The 25,679-nt window shown below is 36.0% G+C and overlaps 3 protein-coding genes across 10 annotated transcripts in view; 2 read left to right on the forward strand and 1 right to left on the reverse strand.

Moving 5' to 3' along the window:
* Positions 1–388: 388 nt before the first annotated feature.
* zdhhc15b (zinc finger DHHC-type palmitoyltransferase 15b) lies at positions 389–7,941 on the forward strand. Of its 2 annotated transcripts, none has more exons than XM_047802077.1 (12): positions 389–583; positions 962–988; positions 1,211–1,305; positions 1,393–1,513; positions 1,783–1,852; positions 2,022–2,054; positions 3,061–3,181; positions 3,539–3,671; positions 4,827–4,953; positions 5,085–5,194; positions 6,716–6,774; positions 6,868–7,941. In XM_047802077.1, exons 1-11 carry the CDS (start codon positions 466–468, stop codon positions 6,760–6,762), a joined length of 1,002 nt encoding a protein of 333 aa, XP_047658033.1. In that variant the 5' UTR covers positions 389–465; the 3' UTR covers positions 6,763–6,774; positions 6,868–7,941. The 2 variants fall into 2 exon arrangements, with proteins under 2 accessions (XP_047658033.1, XP_026991015.2); XM_027135214.2 differs by having other exon boundaries at positions 390–583; positions 6,865–7,941.
* On the reverse strand, positions 5,837–25,561 carry LOC113635660 (uracil phosphoribosyltransferase homolog). Of its 7 annotated transcripts, none has more exons than XM_027135222.2 (9): positions 25,443–25,561; positions 24,453–24,640; positions 24,328–24,370; positions 18,431–18,500; positions 16,799–16,861; positions 16,547–16,708; positions 10,416–10,514; positions 10,226–10,321; positions 5,837–6,074 (listed from the first exon to the last, which is right to left on the reverse strand). In XM_027135222.2, the coding sequence occupies exons 2-9, from the start codon at positions 24,605–24,607 to the stop codon at positions 6,001–6,003; spliced, it is 762 nt and encodes a 253-aa protein (XP_026991023.1). In that variant the 5' UTR covers positions 24,608–24,640; positions 25,443–25,561; the 3' UTR covers positions 5,837–6,000. The 7 variants fall into 7 exon arrangements, with proteins under 7 accessions (XP_026991023.1, XP_026991021.1, XP_026991022.1 ...); XM_027135220.2 differs by lacking the exon at positions 25,443–25,561 and adding an exon at positions 25,081–25,398; XM_027135221.2 differs by lacking the exon at positions 25,443–25,561 and adding an exon at positions 25,039–25,398.
* Positions 25,473–25,679, forward strand: part of abcb7 (ATP-binding cassette, sub-family B (MDR/TAP), member 7) — a 30,205-nt gene continuing 29,998 nt past the window's right edge. Inside the window, exon 1 of the mRNA XM_027135213.2 lies at positions 25,473–25,655. Within this exon, the coding sequence (XP_026991014.2) occupies positions 25,500–25,655 (156 nt within the window). The 5' untranslated portion in view covers positions 25,473–25,499. The remainder of the gene's footprint in view (positions 25,656–25,679) is intronic.

The raw sequence follows: 25,679 nt of genomic DNA on the forward strand, positions 1-25,679 counted from the left end.
TATATGACTACAGAGAAACTGCTGAAAGGGTTATTGCTGTTATGACCACAGAGAAACTGATTATTGCTGTTCCCCTGCCCACCCATCATGAACTGTAGAGATACAGAGTGAGGAAAATGCCTCAGAAAATCACTCTTGATCTCTCACATCCAAGTCATCCACTTTTTGAAATTTTACCATCTGGCAGGTGATACAGAGCCCCAGCACAACCAGCACAAGCACAGTGTATTTCTATTCTATTCTATCATCTATAGAACTGTACATACAATGTATTTATTTTCCAATTGATTGATTGCTCTATCTATGTATTTATGTGTCTATATGTATTTACATGTGATAGTAACTGACTATAAACTACACACGCTCTCTTCCGTTTCAATCAATGGATCGCAGAACTGCTTCCGGTTTCCCAGGCGAGGATTAGCAGTAGATAGCAGAGAACATGACCGTGGTGTTAGTCCGACTATGGCTCTGTCAAGAGGACTGAGATGTTGTCAGAGAATATTCTCCTGGATCCCTGTTGTCATTATTTCAGCCGTGGTCCTGTGGTCTTATTATGCATACGTGTTTGAACTTTGTATCTGTAAGTCTTCTTGTTTCTAATGTTTTCCCTCTGATTTAGCGAGCTAGCCTTAGCTAGCTTCATATCGCCCAGTGTTTACATCACAGTAAGGGGAGGATTTTTACATCCCGGTCTAATTTTACAGTCTGTTTTATTGTCATCACTGTTTAATAATAAGGTAAAGGTTGAAACATAATGTGATTTAAATATGGTTTACATTTTATTTATTATGTACTTATTAGAAGTCACTTTAGCTTACAGTATATGCACCTGGACTGTTATGATATAAACAAACAGCATGCTAATAAAATATCAAACAATTTTACTTAGACATTACAGACCGTCTTAGCTTATTATTCTGAAAGACTCATTCATTTTGGGACTTTATTTGTGTTTCAGTTACTCTCCATAACGCACTAGAGAAGGGTAAGTCACTGTTAATGTTGAAATGATTCAGCTTTAAGGATTTATTCTTTACTGCATGTCTTATCTTTGACTTGGAGAAGTGGTTGAGTTAAGAAATGACCACTGTATGCTTTTTTTTTTTTTGCGATCTCCTTGAGTATAATATTTTAGTCAAAAATGAGTAAAATCAGTACATGGCAGCTTACATCATATCGATGAATTGTTATCTGGGTTCTTCTGCAGCTATTTACATTTTGGTCTTCCACATATGCTTTGTGATGTTCTGCTGGACCTACTGGAAGGCTATCTTCACTCCAGCGGCCATGCCGTCCAAAAAGGTTGGCATGTTTGGTGTGTTTGATTCACTATGTTTACCAGACTGTGCTACCAGTGTTCAGCATGGATGTACTTTTCTTTTGCGACAGTTCCACCTCTCCTACAGGGACAAAGAGAGATATGAGATGGAGGAGAGGCCTGATGTTCAGAAACAGATCTTGATTGATATAGCTAACAAGCTCCCCATCTTCACACGAACTCAGGCAGGAGGTAGACATCCTTAAATTGTCTTTACTGTTTTTTTTTAAGCATTTGAAATAAAGAAAATACATTTATACCATGATCAAATACTAGATAAGATAAAAGATCTTTCATAAATTTTCCTGTCCTTCTGCTCTCTTGAATAGTCTAAACATTACATCTGCACATAATGGTCTATTTGTTTTAGGTACAGCAGTATATACTGTCTATAGTGTGTTTGCTGAACATGAGTCTCAATTCAGACGCTGACAAATTTCCCTTCATTTCTATGTGTTTAGCTGTCAGGTTCTGTGATTACTGTCAGCTAATAAAGCCAGACCGCTGTCACCACTGCTCAGTCTGTGAAGCGTAAGTTTTCCATAATGTCTTGTTCCATTTGATGTTAATGAATGGAAAAGCGGATCACCATGCTCGAGTAAAAACTAGGTGTTTGTCAGACACAAGCTTAGATATATAAGAGCAGATAAATTTATTTTATTCACATTGCATTAACCGCAAAGTAACTTTCTTGTTCTAGGTGTGTCCTGAAAATGGATCATCACTGTCCATGGTAAGTTAAAGAACTTAAAACATTTTGTGTTTTTCAATCTAATCCATTATTTGTGAAATACAGTCATGAGAAAAGAAAGAACACCCTACTTCAGTTCTGTTTTAGTTCATAGAGCCTAAATAACAATTGTGTAAAATGTTTTTGGAAAATACCTACATATTCTGTTGAACTGAAATCTGTTGAGTTGTTATTTTTGTTGTCACCTGATTTCTGAAGGACATTACATTCTTTTTTCCCATGACAGTATGTCTGATCATATACAAGAAAGAAACAAGGGGAAAAAAAAGACTTGAAACTCTAGGGGAAGCTGCTGAATTCTGAATTGAATAACAGAGAGCTTTTGTAATCATTATATGTGTATTTGTAAATGAACCTCTAATGAATTTACACAGTGCTGCTTAATCCTCATTTCTGATTGGTCAGAAAGTGCTGATGAATTTTCTGGTATGTCCACCTTTAAGTAATGCACCAATCTTGCATTACTGCATACAACTCAATGACTCAATTGGAAAAAGATCCACCTACATGGATTTAAAGATGTTTCTAAATTTGTCGCATTGAAACAGCATCTTGGTAACATGACAAACTCTAAAAACTCGAAAAAAATTTTTTTTTCTGTCTTATTACAAAATGGGAGGCTGGTGTGGTATCCGGTGTTTCTAGCTGCTATAGTATACGTGCTAAAAGGAATGAACTTGCTCTGAGACATGTCATAATGTGATGTGCACTGGAATGAACAAATTGTCATATAAATTGCTTTAATAAATCAAAAATTGTTAGCTTTAGCAATAATCTGAATAATACAATAATTATAGCAATAATTCTGATTCGTTTCGGCCTGCAGATTACAACCCCACCGCTTATTATTTTTCTAACAAAAGAATTCCACTGTGCTGTAATGTATATGTTGTGATGATAATAAAGGCTTCCATGACCCAATTCATATGTTTTAAGCATAAATTCACAAGGTCTGTGTTTGATTTTTATTTACTTTTCTCTGCCCCAGGGTGAACAACTGTGTTGGTTACTCAAACTACAAGTTCTTCCTCCTCTTTCTGTCTTACTCCATGCTCTACTGTGTCTTCATCGCCTCAACTGTGTTTCAGTATTTCCTCAAGTTCTGGGTGGTGAGTGTCCTCAGATAGTAAAACAAACATCCCTTTGTTTTGACACCTTCACTCTGTAGCCAATTTAAATATGAAACTCTGGGCTTTTTGAGTTCCCAAATCTGATTAGTGACAAACTGTTGCCTAATTTACCAAACAACAGCTCTGACTGTATGGCCTGTTGTAATTCAAATCACAGGGTTGTATTAATGAGCTCATTCTGATTAATAAAACAATGATTACTGATATGACGCAGCGTTTATTTGTCACTTTGGATGTGTTTATTCCATGCATATTAAAATCCTCTGTGAATAAATACTTGAAGCAAGATATTTGCCTTTTTCAGTTAAATGATGCTACATTTCATTTGTTTTTCAGGGCGAGCTTCCAAACGGTCATGCTAAGTTCCATGTCCTTTTCCTTTTGTTTGTGGCTGTCATGTTCTTCGTGAGCCTCATGTTCCTCTTCGGCTACCACTGCTGGCTGGTGGCGAAGAACAGGTCCACATTGGGTATGATTGCTCTAGTCAAAGTAATGCTGTAAGATTTGTATGGCAAAATATATATGCAGAAACCACTAGTTAAAGCTCGTTCACAATATTATTATTATTATTATTATTATTATTATTATCATCATTCGTAGTAATCACAACTAATAATTGGTGATTAACATGCATTCAAAAACTTGTTTTCAGGTTTAACAGCACTGTTTTATTTTATTTATATAAACTGTATTCTTCATTTTTCTAAACACTATTCCACTTAGTTACCATACAGAAAACCTTCTTCTTAGTATATTTAGTGTTTAACTTTATTGTCATTTGACATTTACATAGAAAAGATTAAATAGATACAAAATGTGAATAATTCATTTTTTAGCACTGCCATAAATAAGCTGTTTTACATGTACATGGTATGTCCTTCACATAACGTCCAAAATAAAATCGTAACTGAATTTACACACACGGATCAGTTAAAACGTTTACACACACACACACACACTTTATTCTTATATATACTTAATACTTTTACTTTAAACTATTTTATTCAAGGATCTTTTTCTTTTTTCCATTCAGTACTGCTCTTTAGAAGCTACACGAGATATGTACATGTTTCCCAGAAGACAAAATCATAACACTATACACCGATCGTCCTGAACAAAAGTTTACAACCCCGGGTGGCACCTTTCGTAACAGTTGTGTATGAGTCCCTGAGTTTTTCCTCACAGTGAAAAAATACATCTCCGACTCATACAGCTGCTGTTGGAAAGGGTTCACTGTATGAAGCATAAAAGCAAAATTAATTTCTAGGATCATTCTGCAAGACATATGCAAACGTATGACCTTAACTTAGATAGATAGACAGACTTAGACAGACAGAAAGACAGATATTTCTGACTAAATGGCACAAAGCGATATCCATGAAGACATGGTTTGGACTGTACCACCAGACATCCTTGGGTCTATCTCATGATCTCCACAGACATGCTTCAAAATCCAGTGGAAAGCCTTCACAGGACAGTGGATTTTATTACCCCAGCAAACAGGAGACTTAAACTGGAACTGGATGTTCAGTAGTCATGTGTCAACAATCTTGTGGCCATTTAATGTAGATTGATGGATAATACAGCACATAAACTAAAACATTTTTTCTTTGTGTTTTTTCAGAGGCTTTCTCTGCACCTGTCTTTCAAAATGGTCCTGACAGGAACGGCTTTAACGTCGGCTTCCGCAAGAACCTTCTGCAGGTCTTCGGAGAAGATATAAAACTGTGGTTTTTCCCAGTTTTCACCAGGTTAGTAAACTGCAGTGCCTTATGTTGTATATTATGGGTGGAAGGGTATTAAAACACAATAGAATTGTTGTGTCATGGCTTTTACAACACAACGTGTGGATATTTAACCTTGTGTTCCTTGTGGTCTTTAGCAAAGGTGACGGCCACCGTTTCCCTCTGCGGACTCTGAGCGAATGTCGAAACCCCTTACTGTCCAATGAGAGGAGATGGCAGGAAGATGGCTCAAATGAGGACAGCACAGGTGAGGACATGATAGAACTTAAAGAAGAACCGTTGATCCATTCCAGCTAATTGATGAGACAATGTGATTTGTTTTATCAGTTGCAAAGGCACATTTGTGTCTCCTCTAAAAGGGATCACACGTCAGAGATCAACACACAGGGGTTTGCGCTTGGACAAGATAGCTGTTCTCTTCAACAAACAGAAAATGTGCTAAAGGTTGACGGAGATAAATAAATCATAGCAAGTGTGTTTTTAACTCTTGTCTCGTTTCAGATGATGAAATCACAAAAAAACTGGTTTCTTAGATTTGTAAAACCACAGACATTCGATACATTACTTACTTAATTTTGATTCTTATTGTAATTTATAATTTCGACTCTCTCATAGCAAATAACACACACACACATACGCTGTGTAAATAAACACTCACAGGTTTTCATCCCCTTTCCCTTGAGGGTTTCATCAACAATGTGAAAGTTACAAAAAAAACTAGGATTTAATTCAGTTCAAATGTATTTGTATAGGGTTTTCAACAGTGTACATTTAAATATGTTTGTACAGTATTCATACCCAATGAACAAGCCTGAGGTGACTGAGGAAAAACTCCCTTAGATGGAAGAGGAAGAGACCCTGAAAAGAACCAAACTCAAAAGAGAACCTCATCCTCATTTAGGTGATACCAGAGGGTGTGATTTATAAATGTACAGTCCGGGAATTGTGTATTGATGAAGAAGAGGTTGTTCTGAAAGACCACATGTAGTTGGCATCTCCTCCTTAAATGTCCGACTAGCTCACGAAGCAGAATCTCTAGATGCTTCAGGATTCTCACAGGTCTTGGTCCCATCTCAATGAACGTCTGAAATCTTCATGACACAGAACACAAGTGGAGCTGGTACAATCTGTGGATGCCTCGGGATGAGTAGAAAAAGAGAAGCAGTGGAGAGGAATTAGAAATTCAGTTGAGGATTATCTAGCTATTTTTAGCAAAAATGGTATAGACTATAGCTGCGACCCATCTTGCGTACTGCACACTATGCACTGTGTACTCTAGTACTCGTCTAGATAAATGAGTTTGAGAAGAGTTGTATCATCTCAAATGGATCACTGTTTTTTTTTACTTACAGGAAATACATGGTGTGTCCCAGTAGATAGCAAATGACTCCAAACCAGTATAATGTGACTACAGAATCAGAATACAGTGATTTTTTTAAAAATAATTGTGTAATCACTCAATCACACAACCAGAGGTAACTTAAAATACATTTATAAGATGTCGTGTCCACTGGAGTGTCGTCGGTTATCTTGAAAATTTGTAACCTCTGGTATCTCAGCCCATAAACGGAAGTGCTGTCGATTGACCAGACTTTTTTTTTCCTTCAGTGCATGGTCTGGATACTTGAAGTGCACTTGTCCTTGTTGGAGTTTTCTGTGTGAAAACTCTACTCATACTATTTACACAACAAAATGCAAAAGAATAGGGAACAAGTGTGTGATTTGGAACGCAGGTTTAAGTTTTCTTTACCAATCTCTTTCTGTGCAGATGGTGAAATGGAGAATGAGCCTTCAGTCAGACTGGATATTGAATAGCTATATTTCATGGTAAGTATAGACTTTTGTTTGTTTTGTTTATTCAGTACTGGATGAGGGATTATATTTGGTATGACTCATGTTTTATTTTCTCTTTACCAGAGGAGTACTTTCAGCTGCTGCAGGCTTGCACTGTAAAAGCGCCTAAACACCAAATCTTAGATGAAGAGACAGCATTCCAAATACTGGAGAATTCCAGAAAAGCTTATGCTCATAGAGTAAAATTTGTTGGACGAAGTTGCTTTGTCCTCTTTTTTTTTTCTTCTATTTCACTTTGTATGTTCTGGATGATCCTCATCATCACGAGCACTCTTCAAGAATCATCAAGGACGATCACAGACTGTTCCCTGGGGCTTGGATATGCTTTGTCTACTGTGTACAAGATAATGATTTGTAATGACCGTGCATCTCATATTGTATTAGATTTCAGCTCACAGATTCATCGCACCCCGTTCGCTCCATTATCGGTGGCATCTGGTGTCACAGTGGCAACAAAAGCTGACATCTTTTCCTGTGGTCACTTGCTCCAAGTTCTACCAATTGTCCTGCAAGCCTGATGTCTCTCCAAGCCTTAAAGATTCATCAAAGACTGTAAAGACTCTCCTGTAAAATCACTGTGGTGCAGTGAATAGTACTTTTTATTTAAATATTTGTCCTTTTTATGATGGATATAACATGGGTGTTTTCATTTTGCGGCTGACTCAGTGTTGTCCGTTCCGAGTCCACGTTTAGCTGAAATAACACCTGATTGGGCTTCCCAGGCTTATCAGGGTCATGAGCTAAATCTGGTGAGAGTAGAAATGCACAAGCAGTTAGTTTGCGGTGGCTGCAGCTCACCTGCGCCTCTCATCAAGTCTCGAGTGCCACTTTTAACTAATTATCACTGACTGTATTCCATATCAGTGTCCTGTCCTTATTTTTGTACTTAAGCCTTTTCTCGGTATTATGGAAATGTACGAGACGTTCACGCGTCGTAATCCCTGTCGTAGTCTTTGTGTTTAGTCATGTGTTTGTCATATGATCCTTTCTTATGAGTCATTGTGTTGATGTGCTATTCCACGTGTCCTTCCTCTTTTTGAAATCTTTATTTATCCTAATGAACACTTCTGGTTCCACATCTAATTATTTTCAGATCGTTTTTGTTCTGTGACAATGAATAAATGCACCATTTGAACCAAACTTCTGTGGCATTCCTGAAGATGGGGGAGAATTTAAAGGAAAAATCACCTGCTTTTGTATGCAGGAGGGCAAAGGTTCATACACCCTATTAACACTGCTTCTGAATGTAATACTACGTAAATAAAACAAACAAACCTCATTTAAATGTGTACAATAATATCTTGGATATTTATTGGAGGATTTTTAATTGCTGGCCTTTCCATCAAAAGAGATCATTAGACCGTGAGATAAAGCTGTTTGGATTAAACCCATAATCCAACATCCAATTATAAAAACCAGGCAAATAGTTTAGTAACTAAAAAAGTAAATATATATTGATGAATATAATAAACTCTAGGTTTTGCTTTCCAACACTGTAACAACATACCCTGCTTTGAGAACCACTACTGTATTATTCTACTGCATGGTTAAGGTCCACTTATCCTATTATTAAGTTCTTCTGACTGATCAACTTTACGCTATCTTTAAACATTCAGTAATATTATTGCTGCATGTTGCCAGCTGGTGGTTGCCGTAGTAACGTTTATCTGTGGACTAATTGGTTTACTTCTCGCTAAAATTTAACATTTGTTTTCATACATTTACATTATTTAGCAGACACCTTTATCCAGAGTGTCCTACATTTTTATTTCAATTTATACAACTGAGCAATTGAGGGCTAATTGCTCAGGGGCCCAGCAGTGGCAGCTTGGTGGTCTTGGGATTCAAACTCATGACCTTAACCACTAGGCTATCACATCCCCACCTGTAAACAATACAAGCACTATATAGCACATATATAGTCCATCAGTGTATATATGCATAATATCATACAAGATGAAGGAGAACTGTGTGTTCTTTAGCACAGATCACATACACTCTATTGTCTTGTACTGGTAGTTACTGCACCAGGTCACACCGTATTTACATAAAGTTTGTCGCATTGCCGGATACCCCCACATCTAGTCTCATGTCGTCGGAGGTCACCAGCTCTTCTCTGAGCTCTTGGTTGCTTAATCCCACTCAACTATAAACTGTTGTAGAAATTACATTATTTACACTTACATTATTTACTGTCCATTATCACACAAATGAGGATTGGTTCCTCTGTAGGTTTCTTTCTCACATCATCTCAAGGAGTTTTTTTTCTTGCTTGCTCATTAGGGAAAATATAGGGAGATATATAGTAACTTCCACACATATGTAAAGCTGCTTTGAGACAATGTCAATTGTGAGGATCCTGAGGCATCTAGAGAGCTAGAGATGTTGGATTCTGCTTCATGAAGTATTCGGACATTCTAAGAGGAGACGCCATCTACATGTGGTCACTGAGAACAAAAACCTCTTCATCAATACACGATTGTCGGACTGTATATTTATAATCAAACTCTCTACCGTCACCCAAATGAGGATGAGGTTCCCTTTTGATGCAGACCCAGCAAAGTATTTCATCTGAACAAACCTAGTACTTGTAGATAATACTATAAAGTTAAAAATAACTGGCTGCAGTTCAACAACTTTTCTTGTCTAAACATGAATCAGCTCAACTTCTGTATCAGATCCCCTGCTCCTGCTGCTTATCCAATAACATGCACATATGGAATTGAATCATCTAAGAATTTTCACATATTTTCAGATATATTTTGTATTTCACTCTGCCATCCTCTCTGGGCTGCTTGGCAAACTGATGATGGATAAAAGACAAAGATGAAGATGAAAACAATACTGATTGGGCAATGAAGTAAGCATTTATTGTCTGATTCAGAAACATGTCTCGTTAGTTCGTGGAGCTAGGAAAGTGAAAGTGGTTAGGTTAAACACCAGAGCAGCAGCTTACGTGTCATATTAATAGCCATAAACAAGTCATTCAAGTAACCCTCCAGTACTGTTCAGAGATTTGTAGTATGGATGCTCAAGACTCACTGAAGACTCATTGTGGAACAGCAGTTTACTACAACACTTTCCTTTCTTCTGCCACCTATTTGTATTTATGATGTACACTACTGTAGCTATTCCAATCACTGGAATTTCATTAATCCAGTGCATCCTGCCCATTAAATCTTAAGAATAAACCCTTCAAATAAAAAATAAACAGTCAAAATTCTATAATGGTGAATAGGACAAAAAAAAACAACAACACAGTCCTCTAGCTATGCTTCACCAACCCTACTTACAGAAGCACTGCATTAAATAATCCTCCTCTGCACTTCTAACATACTATACTAAGGCACTTCGAACAATTATAATGCAAACCGTATTATACCGTATTAAGGCTTATAATTCCAAATGAAAAATCAGTCTGTACCAAAGTATTTCTGTCCAAAGTGAGTTGGAGCTACAGAATGGACTTCAGTGGTGAGGATGGTGAGTTCTGGAAACTCTTCAACAATTGATTTAACCCCTAAAATCACAAAATGAAACATAGTTAAAAATCCCTTAGATATAGATGGTTTAAAAGTGTTGTGATATTTGATGCTACACTGATGCCATTTTACCGTGAGGAGTAGAAAAAAGGCTCAGGAGGATGATGTGCAAAGGCTGGACGCCGTGATCGATCAGCACTCGTACCGCTTCGATGACAGTGTTCCCGCTACCTGCAGGGCGAAAATATCACCGCAGATTTGTTAGGTCATGTTTCCACACATATCACATTAAAACGACACATTTGTGTTATGAATCAACTGAAATGATAAGGTTCTATTTGACAATTCAAGATAAGTGTGTCAAAGTTTGAACCCTCAAGACTTTGGATATACTTTTGGTCATTTCTTCTTTTAACCTTTTATTTAGGGATGGTATAAGTGAAAGATGTAACACAAGACAATTTTATGTGTTTTATTTAGTCTTGTTTGGAGTTTAGATCTGTGGTTTTATCTAACCCTGGTACCTTATAAATAGGACTGGACAGTCCTGATCGAACAGATCTAACATGATCTCTTAATAAAAGATTAACAACAACAGTGAAACTGTTTAATAGTATTAATTTGTTTTTAACATAACTCTTTTTATGGATAACTACTTTTCCCTGCAATAAAAAATATAGTTGTTGACCAAGTATGCTTTAATAAAACAAATATGCATTTTGTTTAATATTGCCGTAATATCTATTAATGAGTAGATAAAAAAAATTCAAAGCAAACAGGTCAAAAAAACTATAATTTTCTTTATACTTCAATAAAATTTCTCAAATATATTCAATGGTATTTAAATAATACAGAAGACGTATTTACCAGATCCTTCAATAAAGTTTAGGTCTTATTTTAGACTTATTTAGTCATTTATATAACCCCATAAAAGAATAAACCAACATTCAGAAATAAAGAGGGTAAAAAAACATACAGTAATTCAGTAACGTAGCACCAATAAACTGAAGCTTGAGTAACTGAAGTAAACTCAAGCCCAAATCATCAACCCTCCACCATCCTGCTTGGGAGTTGGTTTAAGGTGTTTTTTAACAAACATGGCTCTCTGCATGATTAACAAACCTCTTGGTCACCTTGGTCTCATCAGTGCAATTTACATTGTTCCAGAACATCTGTGGTTTGTATAGATTTTGAAAAACCTTTTGGAGAGCCCATATTGCTTACAGAGGCCTGTGCCTCACATGATGTAGCTCTTGGGTAAATTAAACAATGTTGCCTTCTACTGAATTTGATGGATGCACACTCCTGGGAAGACAGAAGGCTCTTCATTTGTAAACAATACTTCTCACTGTAGAAGGTGAATAGGAGACAGCCTTATAACCCTTCTCAGATTGATGACCAACAACAACTGCTTCTCTGTGGTCATGGCTTATATCTTTTCTTCTTGACCTGATGTAGACACACAACTAACACACCAAACTGCCAAAGGTTTTGATTTTACAGATGTACTCACACTTACTTGATGATTAACTAATCTTGCACATTTCATTAGTAACATTCGAGTACTAATTACAGTGTAACTACTAATCGCATTGACTGTAGAATTAGGAATGAGGTACTGAATGTTGGTTTATTTTTATGGGAAAAAAAATACATTTATAAAATAATAAATTCCCTAAAATCCCCTAAACCATAATGTTGAACAATATTTGTTTTCAGGTTATTTGAGAGTTGCTTTGAGACCTCCATGTTGCCACTCTTCAGAGGAGAGTCAAAGAGAACAACAACATGCAATTGGCCACCTTATAAATACCTTTTCTCATGATTGGATGTACCTGTCTATGAAGGTCAAGGCTTAATGAGCCACCAAACCAATTGCGTGTTCCAATTACTCAGTGCTAAGTAGTTACACGTATTCAAATCAACAAAATGGCAAGGGTGCCCAAATTTATGCACCTGTCTAATTTTGTTTTGATGCATATTGCACATTTTCTGTTAATCCAATAAACCTCATTTCACTACTGAAATATTACTGTGTCCTTCAGTTATTTGATAGATCAAAATGAAATTGCTGATCCAAACACCCAAATATTTGTAAACGAAAATCATGGAAATTGTTAGGGGTTCCTAAACTTTTGCATACGACCGTATAAATTAAACCAACATTTAGAAATAAGTAGTGGCTCAGTGACTAAGTCATTGCGACTATAGTAAAGCTCTGAATTCAATACTCAGCACTGGCAAATCACAACTGTTAGGGTCTTGAACAAGAGCGTGTATTCTGTCTCAGTTGTAAGTCGCTATGGATAAAGGCTTCAGCCAACTGAGCAAATATTTCTTAGAGTAGAGGCTCTAGAAGATTTCCAGTGTTTGAGTGGATTCTAAAAACGTGAAGATTCAACAGCGATCCTATTAACAACTGAAAGTATAAATGTGTGTTTAACTGTTTAACATGTTTCTGGATCACTGCATGACTTTGAATCTTTTTCTTTGTGTGGCTTTTGTTAAAAGTACCTGCTAGATGTACAAATGTGAATGAAAATGAATAACACAGTGCTGTCTAAACATTTTGTATTTCTCTCTTCAACATTGAACCAGATTAATCTGATGCCACCAACAGCAGGACAATGAGTACATGGTAAATATACGTTCCTAACATCATGGGAAATGAGTGACGAGCACTGATGAAGACATTATTCATTGTGGCATTTGACTTTGAATGGCGCACAATGGTTAAGTGTATTAACGTCCGACATAAACCACCCATTATGCTGCTATTTCAAGGGCCCATCCCCGTGCTATTCAGCACTTTGTGCCTAACTGGCAGTGACTGTATAATTTCCTTGCCAGACCCATAATTATCCTGGGTGGCTGAACAAGCTGGAAACGTGGAACGAGACGCAAAGGTCAGCTCTAACAAAGTGGCTAGGCTTTAGGATTTTAACTGCATTGTAGAAGGTGCTGTGGAAATTGCAGGTGTCCGTATGCACATTAAGGAAAAAATATCCATGCCAGCCATTTGGGAAACCCACTGGATGTCACTATAGCTTTATTCTGGCAAACTTTTAGAAAACAAAAAATATTACTAATAATAACTAATTTTACTAATACAAACCTTTTTTTTACACTGATTTCTAACCTTACCTGCAAAGATAATGTTAATTAAGCAGCGAGTTAAACAAACACAAAGGGAAAATCAGTCACTGTGTCTAAATCTCTAAAATGCCTGCTATACTGAAAGAGACTTAAATAACAATGGTCAAAATAGCCACATTGCACCTGCTATGTATCTTCACGACTGAATAGAGTGCTTAACATTCTGTACAAAAGTCTAAATGGCCTAAAAAAGCAAATTATTTAGCAGAATAGACTTATGAGTTTATGTTAACAGTGTTGAGATGAGTGGAGGGAAGAGATGACCATAATCGGACACTTTTAGGAGACACTTTTAGGAGACACTTAAGAAGACGTACACTAAAGTTATTAATGCTGCTGGCAATTAAGGTAAAAAGGTTTCTTCCTCATATCGCAAAGGGAGTTCTACATTTGCTCCGTTACCTCTTGCTTGCTTGTTAGGCATAAATTTCTCAATTCTATTATAAATGTATACATTTCTGTAAATAGACTTTGGAAAAATCATTGTAAAAAAACAACTATACAAGTAAATTTGAATGTTAAATGTTATTTAGAATTGGCTATTAATGCTGTTCCATAAATTAATTAGTTTATAAATATATTGTATATATTGGGGGAGGCATCTGAATGCAGTTCTCACCTTTTTTTATATTTTTGGGAACTTTTGTTTGAAATTGCTACTAGTTTTCACAGCTACATCATTATAATAATGATGGGTATAGTAGTGAATAAGGCAATAGGTTCATAGCATATTATGTATAACAGAAGCTTCAGAGAGAACATGCTAGACAACAGAAGATTGGCTCTCCAGTAGATAAGGGCTAGCTCTTGCACTCTAAAGCTCGACTATGCCTTTGCTGACTTGCCCTAGCTATTTCCCAGAAGGAATCTCTGCTACTGTTAGCTCAGTTAAAGTGTAGATGAGCTTTGGTTGCCTGGGGGATCATTTCAACATGACTGTAGACTGCAGATGGCTGAAGGAAAGGGATCTGAAAGCTTAGCATTAAAATACTTGCCCAAACTTTCTTTCTTTAGTCTGCTACCGAATTACAAAAACAGTGCTCAAGTGCAGACCTGTGTACAATAAGTGACGCATGCCTCTGAACTAAGAGTGGAAGTTGTCAAGAGCACTTGGGAAAAGAATAACAATGTAGGATATATTTAATCAGTGGTTCAGAAATACAGTATATACTATATACAAATGAAACAATGCTAGGTGGAAAGCTCCTAACCTTCAGTAATGTGCACTGTAGGATTTTCTTTTAGATTTGGCCAAATAAGCTGCAGAACCTCAAAGTCTCAATTCAGTCTTCCAATTACATTTACACAATGAATCGTTATATAAATTAATAAGCTTTCTAAATGTACACAAGGTTCATTAATAATATAAACGTAATGTCTATTTACACATTTAACTGTAGAGCTAAGTTATTTTCCTGTGTAAATTTACACATTACACAGGATTTTTCATTATATTGTCATATACGTTACACACAAATGTTTGCACACCAATAGGACAAAATGAATGTCTTTAAAATAAAGCAACTACACACTTGATATTTAAGGTTTCAACTATAACAATTAACCAAAATCAACATAAGTAAGGGAATATTTTAAATAATATATAAATTTTTAGATGAAAACTACTTCTCTCGGTTGCTGAGTCGGCTTAGTCAAGCCAAAAAACAAACTTTTTATGTCTTATTGGAATATCTAGAGTGCTTAGTGATTCTGGTGCTAATATTTTTTTACTTGTGCTGTATTTTCATTATACCTCTGAGAGGTTAAGATAAGATAAGATTAGGTAAGTTGAGATAAGATAAGTTAAAATAAGTTAAGATGAGATAAGATAAGATAAGATGAGATAAGATAGATACAATTAGATAAGATAAGATGAGATAGATAAGATGAGATAAGATACAGTAGATAAAATGAGACAAGATAGATAAGATGAGATAAGATAGATAAGATGAGATAAGATAGATAAAATGAGACAAGATAGACAAGATGAGATAAGATAGATAAGATGAGATATAATAAGACAAAATAAGACAAGATGAGAAGTTAAAATAAGATGAGAGAAGTTAAGATAAAACGAGATATTCAAATTACAAGACAACAAATATAACGAAATATAAATGAAATGATAGCATCTTAGCAAGCTGGTATCACAGGTGGACACTGGCAGTGACAGGTGATAATACCTTCACAATGCACTGGTACAAATATTAATATAATTTTATTCTAGATTCTCCAGCTTATTCATATTCATTATCTACTGCCAGTGTACTATGACAAATATTGATAACAATATGCTTAAATTCACAACTGTTTCATATCAATACTACATTAATATTATATTATATTCTGGTATATGTTATATTTTGTGTGCACGTGTGTTGTATTTAGTTACGTCCCATGCTGCTGTAATACAAGAACTTGGGATTAATAAAGTCTGCCTGCCTGTCTGTCTGTCTGCCTATCAAACACAGGATTTAATAAGACAGAAGTTAATTCAGAAGTCAAAGAGACAGAAAACGCTGGACTTAAAGTTACTCAGTAGAGAGTTTCAGTAGAGATTTCAGCAGTGCTCCGGGAAAGTCATTTATTAGTTTGCAAGTATGCCAGGGTTACCGGACATATTAGCAGGAATGTCAAAGCTTTGGAAGCTGATCTGTTTGAACAGAGTCAACAGATAATAAGTCATACTGGTGTCTATCAGCATGTAGTCAAACTGCACGTGTGTGTAATGTAGAAATCATCTAACTGAAATTAAAACACTACGTTAATTCAAGACAATTACAATAAACAAAAAAAAAAATCATCTGAAAACTGAATTTCAAATAAAATTACAAATAAAACCAGTGAAAATAACTCAATAATCAATAAGGACTGAATTAAATGAATGCTTAAAATACGTTTTTGATTCTGCTTGCCGATTTTTGTCTATGAGTTTATTATTAAAGATCACACTTACCTGCAACTGTATGCTAATTTCATGACAGTATGTTAATGTATGTGACATAAAATTAGCATTTGAAACCCCACGAGGGATTCAAACTGTTGCACACAATAGTAATATATTTGGATTTATTTTAGTATTAGTTTCAGTTTCAGTCGGTACTTACTCAGTATAGGGTACATGAGCAGGATTTTTCTTCTGTAGATGTCCGGTGGGAACTTTGCATAGTATACTTTAGCTTTCAGCGTCTCCTCATCAGTCTGTATGAGAATCTTGCCGATGCGGATAGATCGACAGCAGTCCCTTAGGCCTTGCTCCATCGCTTCACCTGTTTTAAGGTGGCAGATACATTCAGAGTCACAATAGAATTCCAAAAACAGGTTTGTGTTTATATATAAAAGTTACAAATGTGACACACCACTTCTCATTATACTGACGCCACAGTTGCCTCGCTTAAATTTGACACCTTCATACTTCTGACCTGGAAGTTAGAATGAAAATGAATTATTCATGAAAACTGACACAGCAACGGATATTTACAGTGGACTGTAAAAATGCCTGAACAAACCAAATATATGAGGGCAAATCAGAGAATATGACAACAAATCCAACACAAAAGAGAAAATTCAAGAACACAAAATGGAAAAAAACAGAAATAAAAAACAAAAAACCCAACTAATAAATAAAAAATAACAGCAAAACAAAAATTACAACAAAACAGAAAACACAAAAAACTCAAAAAGACAAGCCAAAACAAGAAAACAAATACAAACAAAAAAGAAAAAAAACTAATTTAAACAGAAAATCAAAAAGTATAAACAAATAAAACAAACATCATTTAAAAAAAAACCTGCTTAACTCACTCAACACTCAAACTAGTTCTGAACTGAGCAGAACTGATTGGCCCTGTTGCTGATTGGCTACAGTGTGTGTCAGTCAGAGACACTGTAGAAATCTGAGAGCTGGAGAATGTTAACAGTCTAATTTTGTTATGACTTGTGAGGGGTTTGGTACGGTGGCCGAGAAGTGCAAAACAAATTAACAAATCCGAAACAAATTAACAAATCAAAAAACACATCAACAAATCCAAAAAGAAATTAACAAATCCGAAAACACATTAACAAATCCGAAAACAAATGAAAAATGTGAAAACAAATGAACAAATCTGAAAACAAATTAACAAATCCGAAAACACATTAACAAATCCGAAAACAAATGAACAAATCTGAAAACACATTAACAAATCCGAAAACACACCGACAAGTCAGACAACCCGGAAACGGTAGGTATCGTTTTTGAATGGAAACTTACCGATCATAGGACAAGACACCTGTCATTCAAGATATACAGGTGAATGACAGGTGTCTCGTCCGATGATCGGTAAGTTTCCATCCACAAATTATACCTACCGTTTCCGGGTTGTCTGACTTGCCGTTGTGTTTTCTGATTTGTTAATGTGTTTTCTGATTTGTTAATGTGTTTTGCACTTAGTTTGGACCCAAAAAGCAGAACGTAAACTCAGGGACAGAAGGTAAAACTTGATGGATAAATGAAACTAGAGACGATTAATGCATCTGTTGAAGTCGGGACTCAGACTCAGTATGGTGGAGATTGAGTGAAAACTGATAATTTGTGCTTATTTATATCATTTATATCATGTTAATTCAGATATGCTGTTGACATTACACAGAAAGTGTTATATAAGGAAGTGACTTCATTTTATTGTTTGGTTTTTGCTGACTAAATACCTGACTGAAACCGTGTGACTGATTTTCCATGTGAAAGTCATATGGTGCCTGACTAAGCAACAAGAACTTTCCGTTTTGACTTCACACTGATACATTTCTTAATTTTCTGCTGCTTCCTCCCCCCTTATTTACTTGATTGGCACTAATAGGCCACTGTAAACACATAAATTTACATATTAAAACTCCAAAAAGATTCATTATCAAGACTGAAGGTATCCAGTTAGCTCTATATACATAAAGAAAGGTTCTGTAATCAAACTGTAGAAAAGCAGCTCAGTTATAAACAAAGTGAGGCTACTTACCTGTGGGTGTAGTCACTGTGCACTCAGTATAAGGCAGCTGATTGAGTCCTTCTTCAACAGCAAGTCTAATCTATGAACAGATCAAGGGTGCATCTTAATGAAATGGCAGCATATATATTATATATTATAGTTCAAGTAATCCTTTGCACAAACAAAAATCGGATATAATACAGATCTAAAGCTAAATCTAATCTAAAGTACACTTACTGAACGCTAAACATTCATGCAATTATTTAATCGGCCAATAGTGTGGCAGCAGTGCAATGCATAAAATCACGCAGATACGTCAGAAACGTCAGGTTATGTTAACATCAAACATCAGAACATAGTTACACTGGGCACAGACTCAACAAAACAGCTGGGAATTAGGACCCCGGGTTATTTTCCAGTTGACAGATGTCCAGTTTGGGGGAGTCTGACTGTACTCTCAGATTTCCATGTCTTGACTGACAGAAGTGGAACCTGATGATGTTTAATACTTTTGTAGCCCACTCGCATCAAGGTGTGATGCTTTCAATGTTGAGAGGTTTACTGTCACTTACAAGATGTTTTTTTTTGTTTTCTGCACCATTCTTAGAGACTGATGTGTGCAAAAATCCCAAATTATAAGTTTCTACAATACTCATACAATCAATACAATACAATCTCATCTGGCATCAACTGCATGGTTAAATCATAGAGATTAAATTTTTTCTCCGTTCTGATGTTTGAACATTACCTGACCAGATGCTTTTAATCAGCATCCGCATGACTGTATCCGTTGGCCAATAAGATAACTACATGAATAAATAGTGTGCAGGTGTTCCTAATAAAATGCTCAACGAGACGATGTAATTAATTCTTCAAGTGCACTGTTGCAGCTTTATTTTTCTTCCTGTCATTTTATTTTATCTTATTATTTTATAACACTGCTCTCTCAAAGTGTGCATGTGAAGAGCATTCATTATTGCTGTGAATACTGTTTTAGAAATATGCCTGAACTAAATATATAACTTGTGTCCTGGTAACAGATATTATATATTTATGTACTTAGCTTTAATGAGATGATCATACACGGTTTTGCTAACGTGATCTTGACAGATGGGTGTTATTGAATTTTTCTGCCACAGCGTTGTTGAACTGAAACTGATTGGTCAGAAGGTGTTGATTAAAATTTCTATATTAGAAGCTCTGGAAATAATTTTTGGCTGGGAGCCAAATAATAATAAAAATAAACAACAGATTTATATTAAGGCAATCGTTCTAATGCATTATTGTTTCTATAGTAACAGTTCATTCACATCCTATGGTTAATAATAAACGAATAAGTGGAGGAAAAGTGGTCATTTAACAATGTTGAGCTGATGGAGTGATGCCTTGATAAAGAACTCTCCAGTAGGAATCTCCGATGTCAGCATTTCTAAAGGTCAGTATATTTTATTTTATATATTTATAATAATTTTTAGTTATTAGGGTTTAAATTACGTATTTAAGTTACTTGTTTAAATCATCATGTAGGCATCTTCAATTTCTATAAACAAACAACTAACTGGTGACAACATCAAAACACACAAGCCAGCATTCAAATATCAGAAGGGAAAGAGAAGTATGATGGAGTTCAACGTGGTAGAACCAAATTTAGCAGCTAACTTTTGGCCGACTCTTCTTTACAACATCGTTTCAGTTCATTGATGTTTGAGAGCATTTCTTTATACCCCCGAATATCACTGTGGTTGAGGATGGAATGGCTCAGGCCTGGACTTGACTCGGCCATCGTGACACCTTGAGGACACCTTGGGACACCACTGCATGAAACTTTGGCCCAACTTATGAAAGTGTCAGAAAGTGGAGTTCATCGTTGTCTGAGTGTCTACGATTTCCCAGGTCCTCTGGCTAATCATCCAAATCTTCAACCCCATCACCACTAAGGCTTGACAGTTGGTACAAGGTGATAAGTTGTGCTTGTTTTTTTTTTTTTTAAGCAAACATCTCCACCTTGGTTTCATCAGGATGTATCAAGGGATATTGTTCCAGAACTTTTGACAATTGGCTTTTTTTAGCCACACTTCCATGAAAGCTGTCATTGTTCAGTTGTTTTTTTTTTTCTGATTGTGCTGTCATGAACATAAACATGTAGCGGGTTTACAAAGTCACAAGTTGTAGCTCTGTCTTTTTTCATTATATACATTAGACTGAATTTGCTGGCACTCCTGGTGCCAATCTGGAATGCTCCCTGTTTGTAAATAGTCACTGTAGATGTCTGGAGATGGCTTTGTAAACCTTCCCAGAATAATGAGAAAGAAGACATAATTGCTTCTTTGAGATCATGGCTGATGTCTTTTCTTTTTGGCATAATGTAGACACACACCTGAGTGCTCCAGAACACCAAACCACCAAATGTTCAGCTTTTATAATGGTAGTCTTCTCTTCTTGATAAATAACCATTTTTGTACATTTCATTAGTAATACCTGGCTGCTAATTACACTCTAAATGATTATGGAATTAGGAAGGGTTTACTTATATTTTTCCACACCTACTTCTGTAAAGTTACTTTACTTTATGAGGGAAAAATTCTACATATTGAAATATGCTGTATTGTTGTCACCTGACGTTATTTGTTTGTTTATAGAAATTGTTAAATACCACGCAACTGTTACTTAGGCCATAATAAAAAAAAGAACAAAATTGAAGAAATGTGTACTTTCTTTTCTCCATGAATACATTTTCCAAGATAAATAAAGAATTGTAGATGCTGCTGTGATTTAAATGGTCTTATAGAGGACATTTAGAACATTACTGGAAAATAATCCACTTCAACTTCATCCTTTTGTGGCTTATTTTCCAATAGCAATTCCGTATCTATGGGCAAATAATTACGTTTTCTAATAATGTGGTATTTTAAAATTTATTTAAAAAAAAAGAATTATGTAATATATATAATAATTATGGAAGCATAGCATACCGTATATATTTGACCTGTATTACATATATATATATATATATATATATATATATATATATATATATATATATATATATATATATATATATATATGCCTATTTCATGAGCAACAGCTCAGGTGGACATTCCTGCAGTCAGCGCGCTCCCTCAAAACTTTGTGCTGTGTCATAAAAACTGCACATTGTTTAGTGGCCTTTTATTGTGGACACTATAAAATGCAAAGTGCTATATGTAAAAGGCACTGTGCAATAATCATGCGGTCTAATCAGCATCTTGATATGCCACACCTGTGAGGTGGATGGATTATCTCAGCAAAGGAGAAGTGCTCACTAGCACAGATTTAGACAGATTTGTGAACAATATTTGAGAGAAATAGGCCTTTTGTGTACATAGAAAAGATCTTTGAGTTCAGCTCATGAAAAATGGGGGCAAAAACAAATGTTGCTTTATAATTCGTTCAGTATATATTTATATATAAATAAGTAGTGTATATACAATATACAGTGTCATTATTTCCTGCGATTGTAATTGTGAGTAAGACGATATATGTGGCTTATATCTGGTGTGATAAGAGCACTTAATATTACAAAAATAACGATTGATTAGTTAAACAAGTCTGCTTGAAAAGTATCATAATAATGGCAGTAATACAGTACTGTGTAAAAGTCATAGAAGGTAGAAATACCTTTTTTATGTTAATTAAATTCTGCATTGTTTATTTTAGGACTTTATCGGTCTGTCGGCATTATCGGTCTATCAGCATTATCGGTCAGTAGAAACAGAAAAAGTTGTTGTTATATTTAAAAGCAACGAAATAATATGCAATTAATCTCAATCTCTATCAATCAGTCAAAGAAGTATATGCAGTCAGATTCAGACAGATGACTGAATATAAACATACCAAATGAACATAAAAAGGGTAAGTATGACTGTCAGAGCATCTAAAAGAAGTGCAGCAAAATCTCCAAGATGTATCATAAGGCCAATTTCCATAAAAAAAACTGCACAAGGTGTACCTGAGACTACTGATGTACAGTATTTGTATAAAGCAAAGTTTATGTTAGTGTGTCCAGGGGCCTGTTTCAGAAAGGAGGTTCAACCAACTCTGAGTTTAAACTTGAACTCTGAGTTGACAAACCCTGAGATGGGAAACGGAGTTTTGGTTACAGAACAGCTGAAATGAGTTAGTTTTATCAACTCTAAATTGACTGACTCTGAGTTAAGCGCGTGCACCACAACTATAAAAAGCCATTATCAATGGAGCGCAGATATAACGAGTCACCATGGCAACAGCGTCATACAAAAAAAAAGTCTGCATATTTCTCACCAGCAGAACTGGAAATGCTTATGCAAGCATATGGAGAATATGAACAAGTATTTACACTGCAGTATAAAACAATAGTGGATTTAATATAAATATATATATATATATATACACATACATACACACACCTTTAAATGGTATATTTTTAATGTAACCCTCTAATTCATGCAATTGTTTATTTGAAAGCATTAGAAGTGCAGTTTCTTGTCTCTCCTTATTGTTCAAGTCTTTCAGGTTGATTTGGGATTTGGAAAGTAATTAATAAGTAAGTAGACAAAATTAGTAAGTAGACCAATACTTTCTAGAGATAGTAATTATTACATTAATCTAATTAGACTTGTTGAAGATGTAATTTGTAGTTACTAATTAAGAACTATTTTAGAGTAAATTCCCAACTGTTATATCAGAGGTGAAACCGGAAGAACGGTATTTTATTTCATCAGGAAACAACATAAAAATTGTCAGAAAGCACTTAAGAGCGAGGCACACTTCCTGACCGCTCTGCAAACAGTAGCCTTTCTAATATGTTCTGCATCCCCGATGTTATACACAAAACTACCATTTGCAAAGAAACGTAAGGCAACGCAAAGCATCTGCTCGGACGTAAGAGCACGGCCGTGATGGCTGATGTTTCTGATGTAAGGATGGATGACATTATGAATGTATCTTATTGACTGTAAAGAAAAACGGTACCGCTCAAATAAAAATGCGTAGGGATATGACAAAAATCCACTCTGGGCCTCAAAATCCTCTCCCGATGTAAATGTAACTCCCTACGAATTAATACAGCCACTTCATCAACAGGATCATCCATAAAAGGACATTTCATTCCCTTTGATGCTCTCTGTGTAACGGAAATGGGGGCAATGATTGAGGTGTTTAAACATCGCTTCCTCTTTAAAAAAAGGGGAGGAGACCGAAAGAAACTCTGGGTTTACTGAAGAAAACCAGCTCCAGACCAGGTTAGGATCACAGAGTTAGTTACTATGGTAACTGTCTCTGAGTACAAGTTACCTCTCAGAAACAGGCTTAACTTAACCTGCTTTCCTGGGTTTAACATACCTCCCTTTCTGAAATAGAAAACACAGAGTTTCCCTCATTTCAGCGCTAACATACTCAGAGTTTTCACTTAACCTGCTTTCTGAAACAGGCCCGTGGTGTGTTCACTTTCTAGTTGAAGTGTTGTACAAACATTTCATTTGGTTATTTTTGTAGGTTTTTAGCTTGACAGCACTTCTGTATGTACACACATCTTTTGCACAGTGCTGTATGCAAGTATACATAGTATATAGAGTATATATATAAACATTTACATTTTATAGCTGACGTCTTTATCCAGAGCGATTTACATGATCTCATTTTTATACAACTGAGCAATTGAGGGTTATTAAGGGTCTTGCTCAGGAGCCCAACAGTGGCAGCTTGGTGGACCTGGGATTCGAACTCATGACCTTCTGAATGGTAGCTCAACACCTTAACCACTAAGCTACCACACTACAATTTGTTTCTGTGGAGAAGATACATAATAAAAGCAGGTCATCTCTCCAGCACTAAGTAACTTAAGGAAGCCCTACATTGGGACGGATCACTGTTTTGGTCAGATTGTGTACATGATTGACTCTGATTCTTACCAGTCTGTCAGCACTGAACACAAAGTCGCCTCTACTTGTGGTTCTATGGGGAACACATTGAAATATTAGTGTAATACAAGAGGTAAGTTCAGCACATGCATGAGTCAGGACCGGGTAAAGCTCACTTGTCCCTGATTATGGTCTGTAGTTCACGGATTTGCTCAGTGAGGGGTAAAATCTTCAGCTGGATCGGGAGGTCGCCGTTTATTTCGGCTTTGATCTCTTTCTCCAAAGACTCGCTGTCTGAACCATCGCCATTGGCAAAACGCACCTGCTTCATTGAGTGTTGATCACAGTTACTGCCACGTGCAACCTGTTGATTATGGCAAGGCATGCTATTACACGTCACTACGTCTGATTAGAAAGTGTCTATGAAACGTGTAATTGCTCGTAGGAACCTACAAATCGTACACCGAAAAAAAGATAAACGAATAATCAACGTTTTTTCTAGTGAAAGGGCTGCACGTGACAGCGCAACCTGACATGTGTTTTGGTCAAAGCGACACGTCACCTGCTTTCGTGGTTGCTTCGAGCAGTCAAAGTTGCGTATATTTGCGCAGAAGATTTCTAAAATTTGTAATTCTTAGACGTATGTGTCTCGTCACGTACATTTACACGTAGGTCAAATGATCCCTATAATTAAAAATCTGTAACGTAAATGTTACTCTGAATGGAAAGGCATACTTTCTATAACCACGTGTATTGACTTACGGAATGCGCAGACGTGTGAGAAACTTGAGTTATTAAACATACCGTTCATTCGCGCGCAGCATTATATTTACATTAAAAATCGATTTATAAAAAAGTGTCTGTTTTCTGTACATTTAAATCTTTCTAATATCTGAAATAGACATTAAAAATAGACTTTCCCTCTCAACTTTCCCATCGCCTAGGTGATTACCATAAAACCCTGTATATACACGCATAAGGATTATATACAGCGGTTTCAATACGATGTTTTTAGTACTGTGAGTAAACCGAAAACAGACGTGGCAACATGAAAAACGAAAATACTATTTTATACTCCAACGTTAAACTTAGTTTATACGTTATATATTTTCATTTATAAGACCTAACGTGTCTCAATAGCGCACCAACAGACGCAACCGATTTACCGTAATTGCAGACTTTAAGCGACCTCAGCGTGATCACGTGCGCACAGTGAGACCAACATGGCGCCGCTCTTGGTCCCGGTTCGGTGCGGGTTCCACATTCAGAGACGAAACTTAGCTCTTCTTCTTCAGAGGTCTAGCTCTTATTCTGCATGGAGCTACAGCAGAAAAAGCGGGGCTGATGAATTCAAAAGGAAACACAGGAGCACATATGAGGTACGGTGTAAATAAAGAATATTG

The sequence above is a fragment of the Tachysurus fulvidraco genome, chromosome 17 (assembly GCF_022655615.1).
Source record: "Tachysurus fulvidraco isolate hzauxx_2018 chromosome 17, HZAU_PFXX_2.0, whole genome shotgun sequence".
NCBI classification, from domain to species: domain Eukaryota; kingdom Metazoa; phylum Chordata; class Actinopteri; order Siluriformes; family Bagridae; genus Tachysurus; species Tachysurus fulvidraco.

Coding starts and splice junctions, on each gene's coding strand:
- zdhhc15b (XM_047802077.1), top strand. CDS start 466: ATGGCTCTGTCAAGAGGACTGAGATGTTGTCAGAGAATATTCTCCTGG. Junction 1,514..1,782: donor CACACGAACTCAGGCAGGAG/GTAGACATCCTT, acceptor CTATGTGTTTAG/CTGTCAGGTTCTGTGATTAC. Junction 3,672..4,826: donor GAAGAACAGGTCCACATTGG/GTATGATTGCTC, acceptor GTGTTTTTTCAG/AGGCTTTCTCTGCACCTGTC.
- LOC113635660 (XM_027135217.2), bottom strand. CDS start 24,661: ATGCCTTGCCATAATCAACAGGTTGCACGTGGCAGTAACTGTGATCAA. Junction 16,709..16,798: donor CGTCAGTATAATGAGAAGTG/GTGTGTCACATT, acceptor ACCTTAAAACAG/GTGAAGCGATGGAGCAAGGC. Junction 6,075..10,225: donor CTTTGGACAGAAATACTTTG/GTACAGACTGAT, acceptor AGGCATCCACAG/ATTGTACCAGCTCCACTTGT.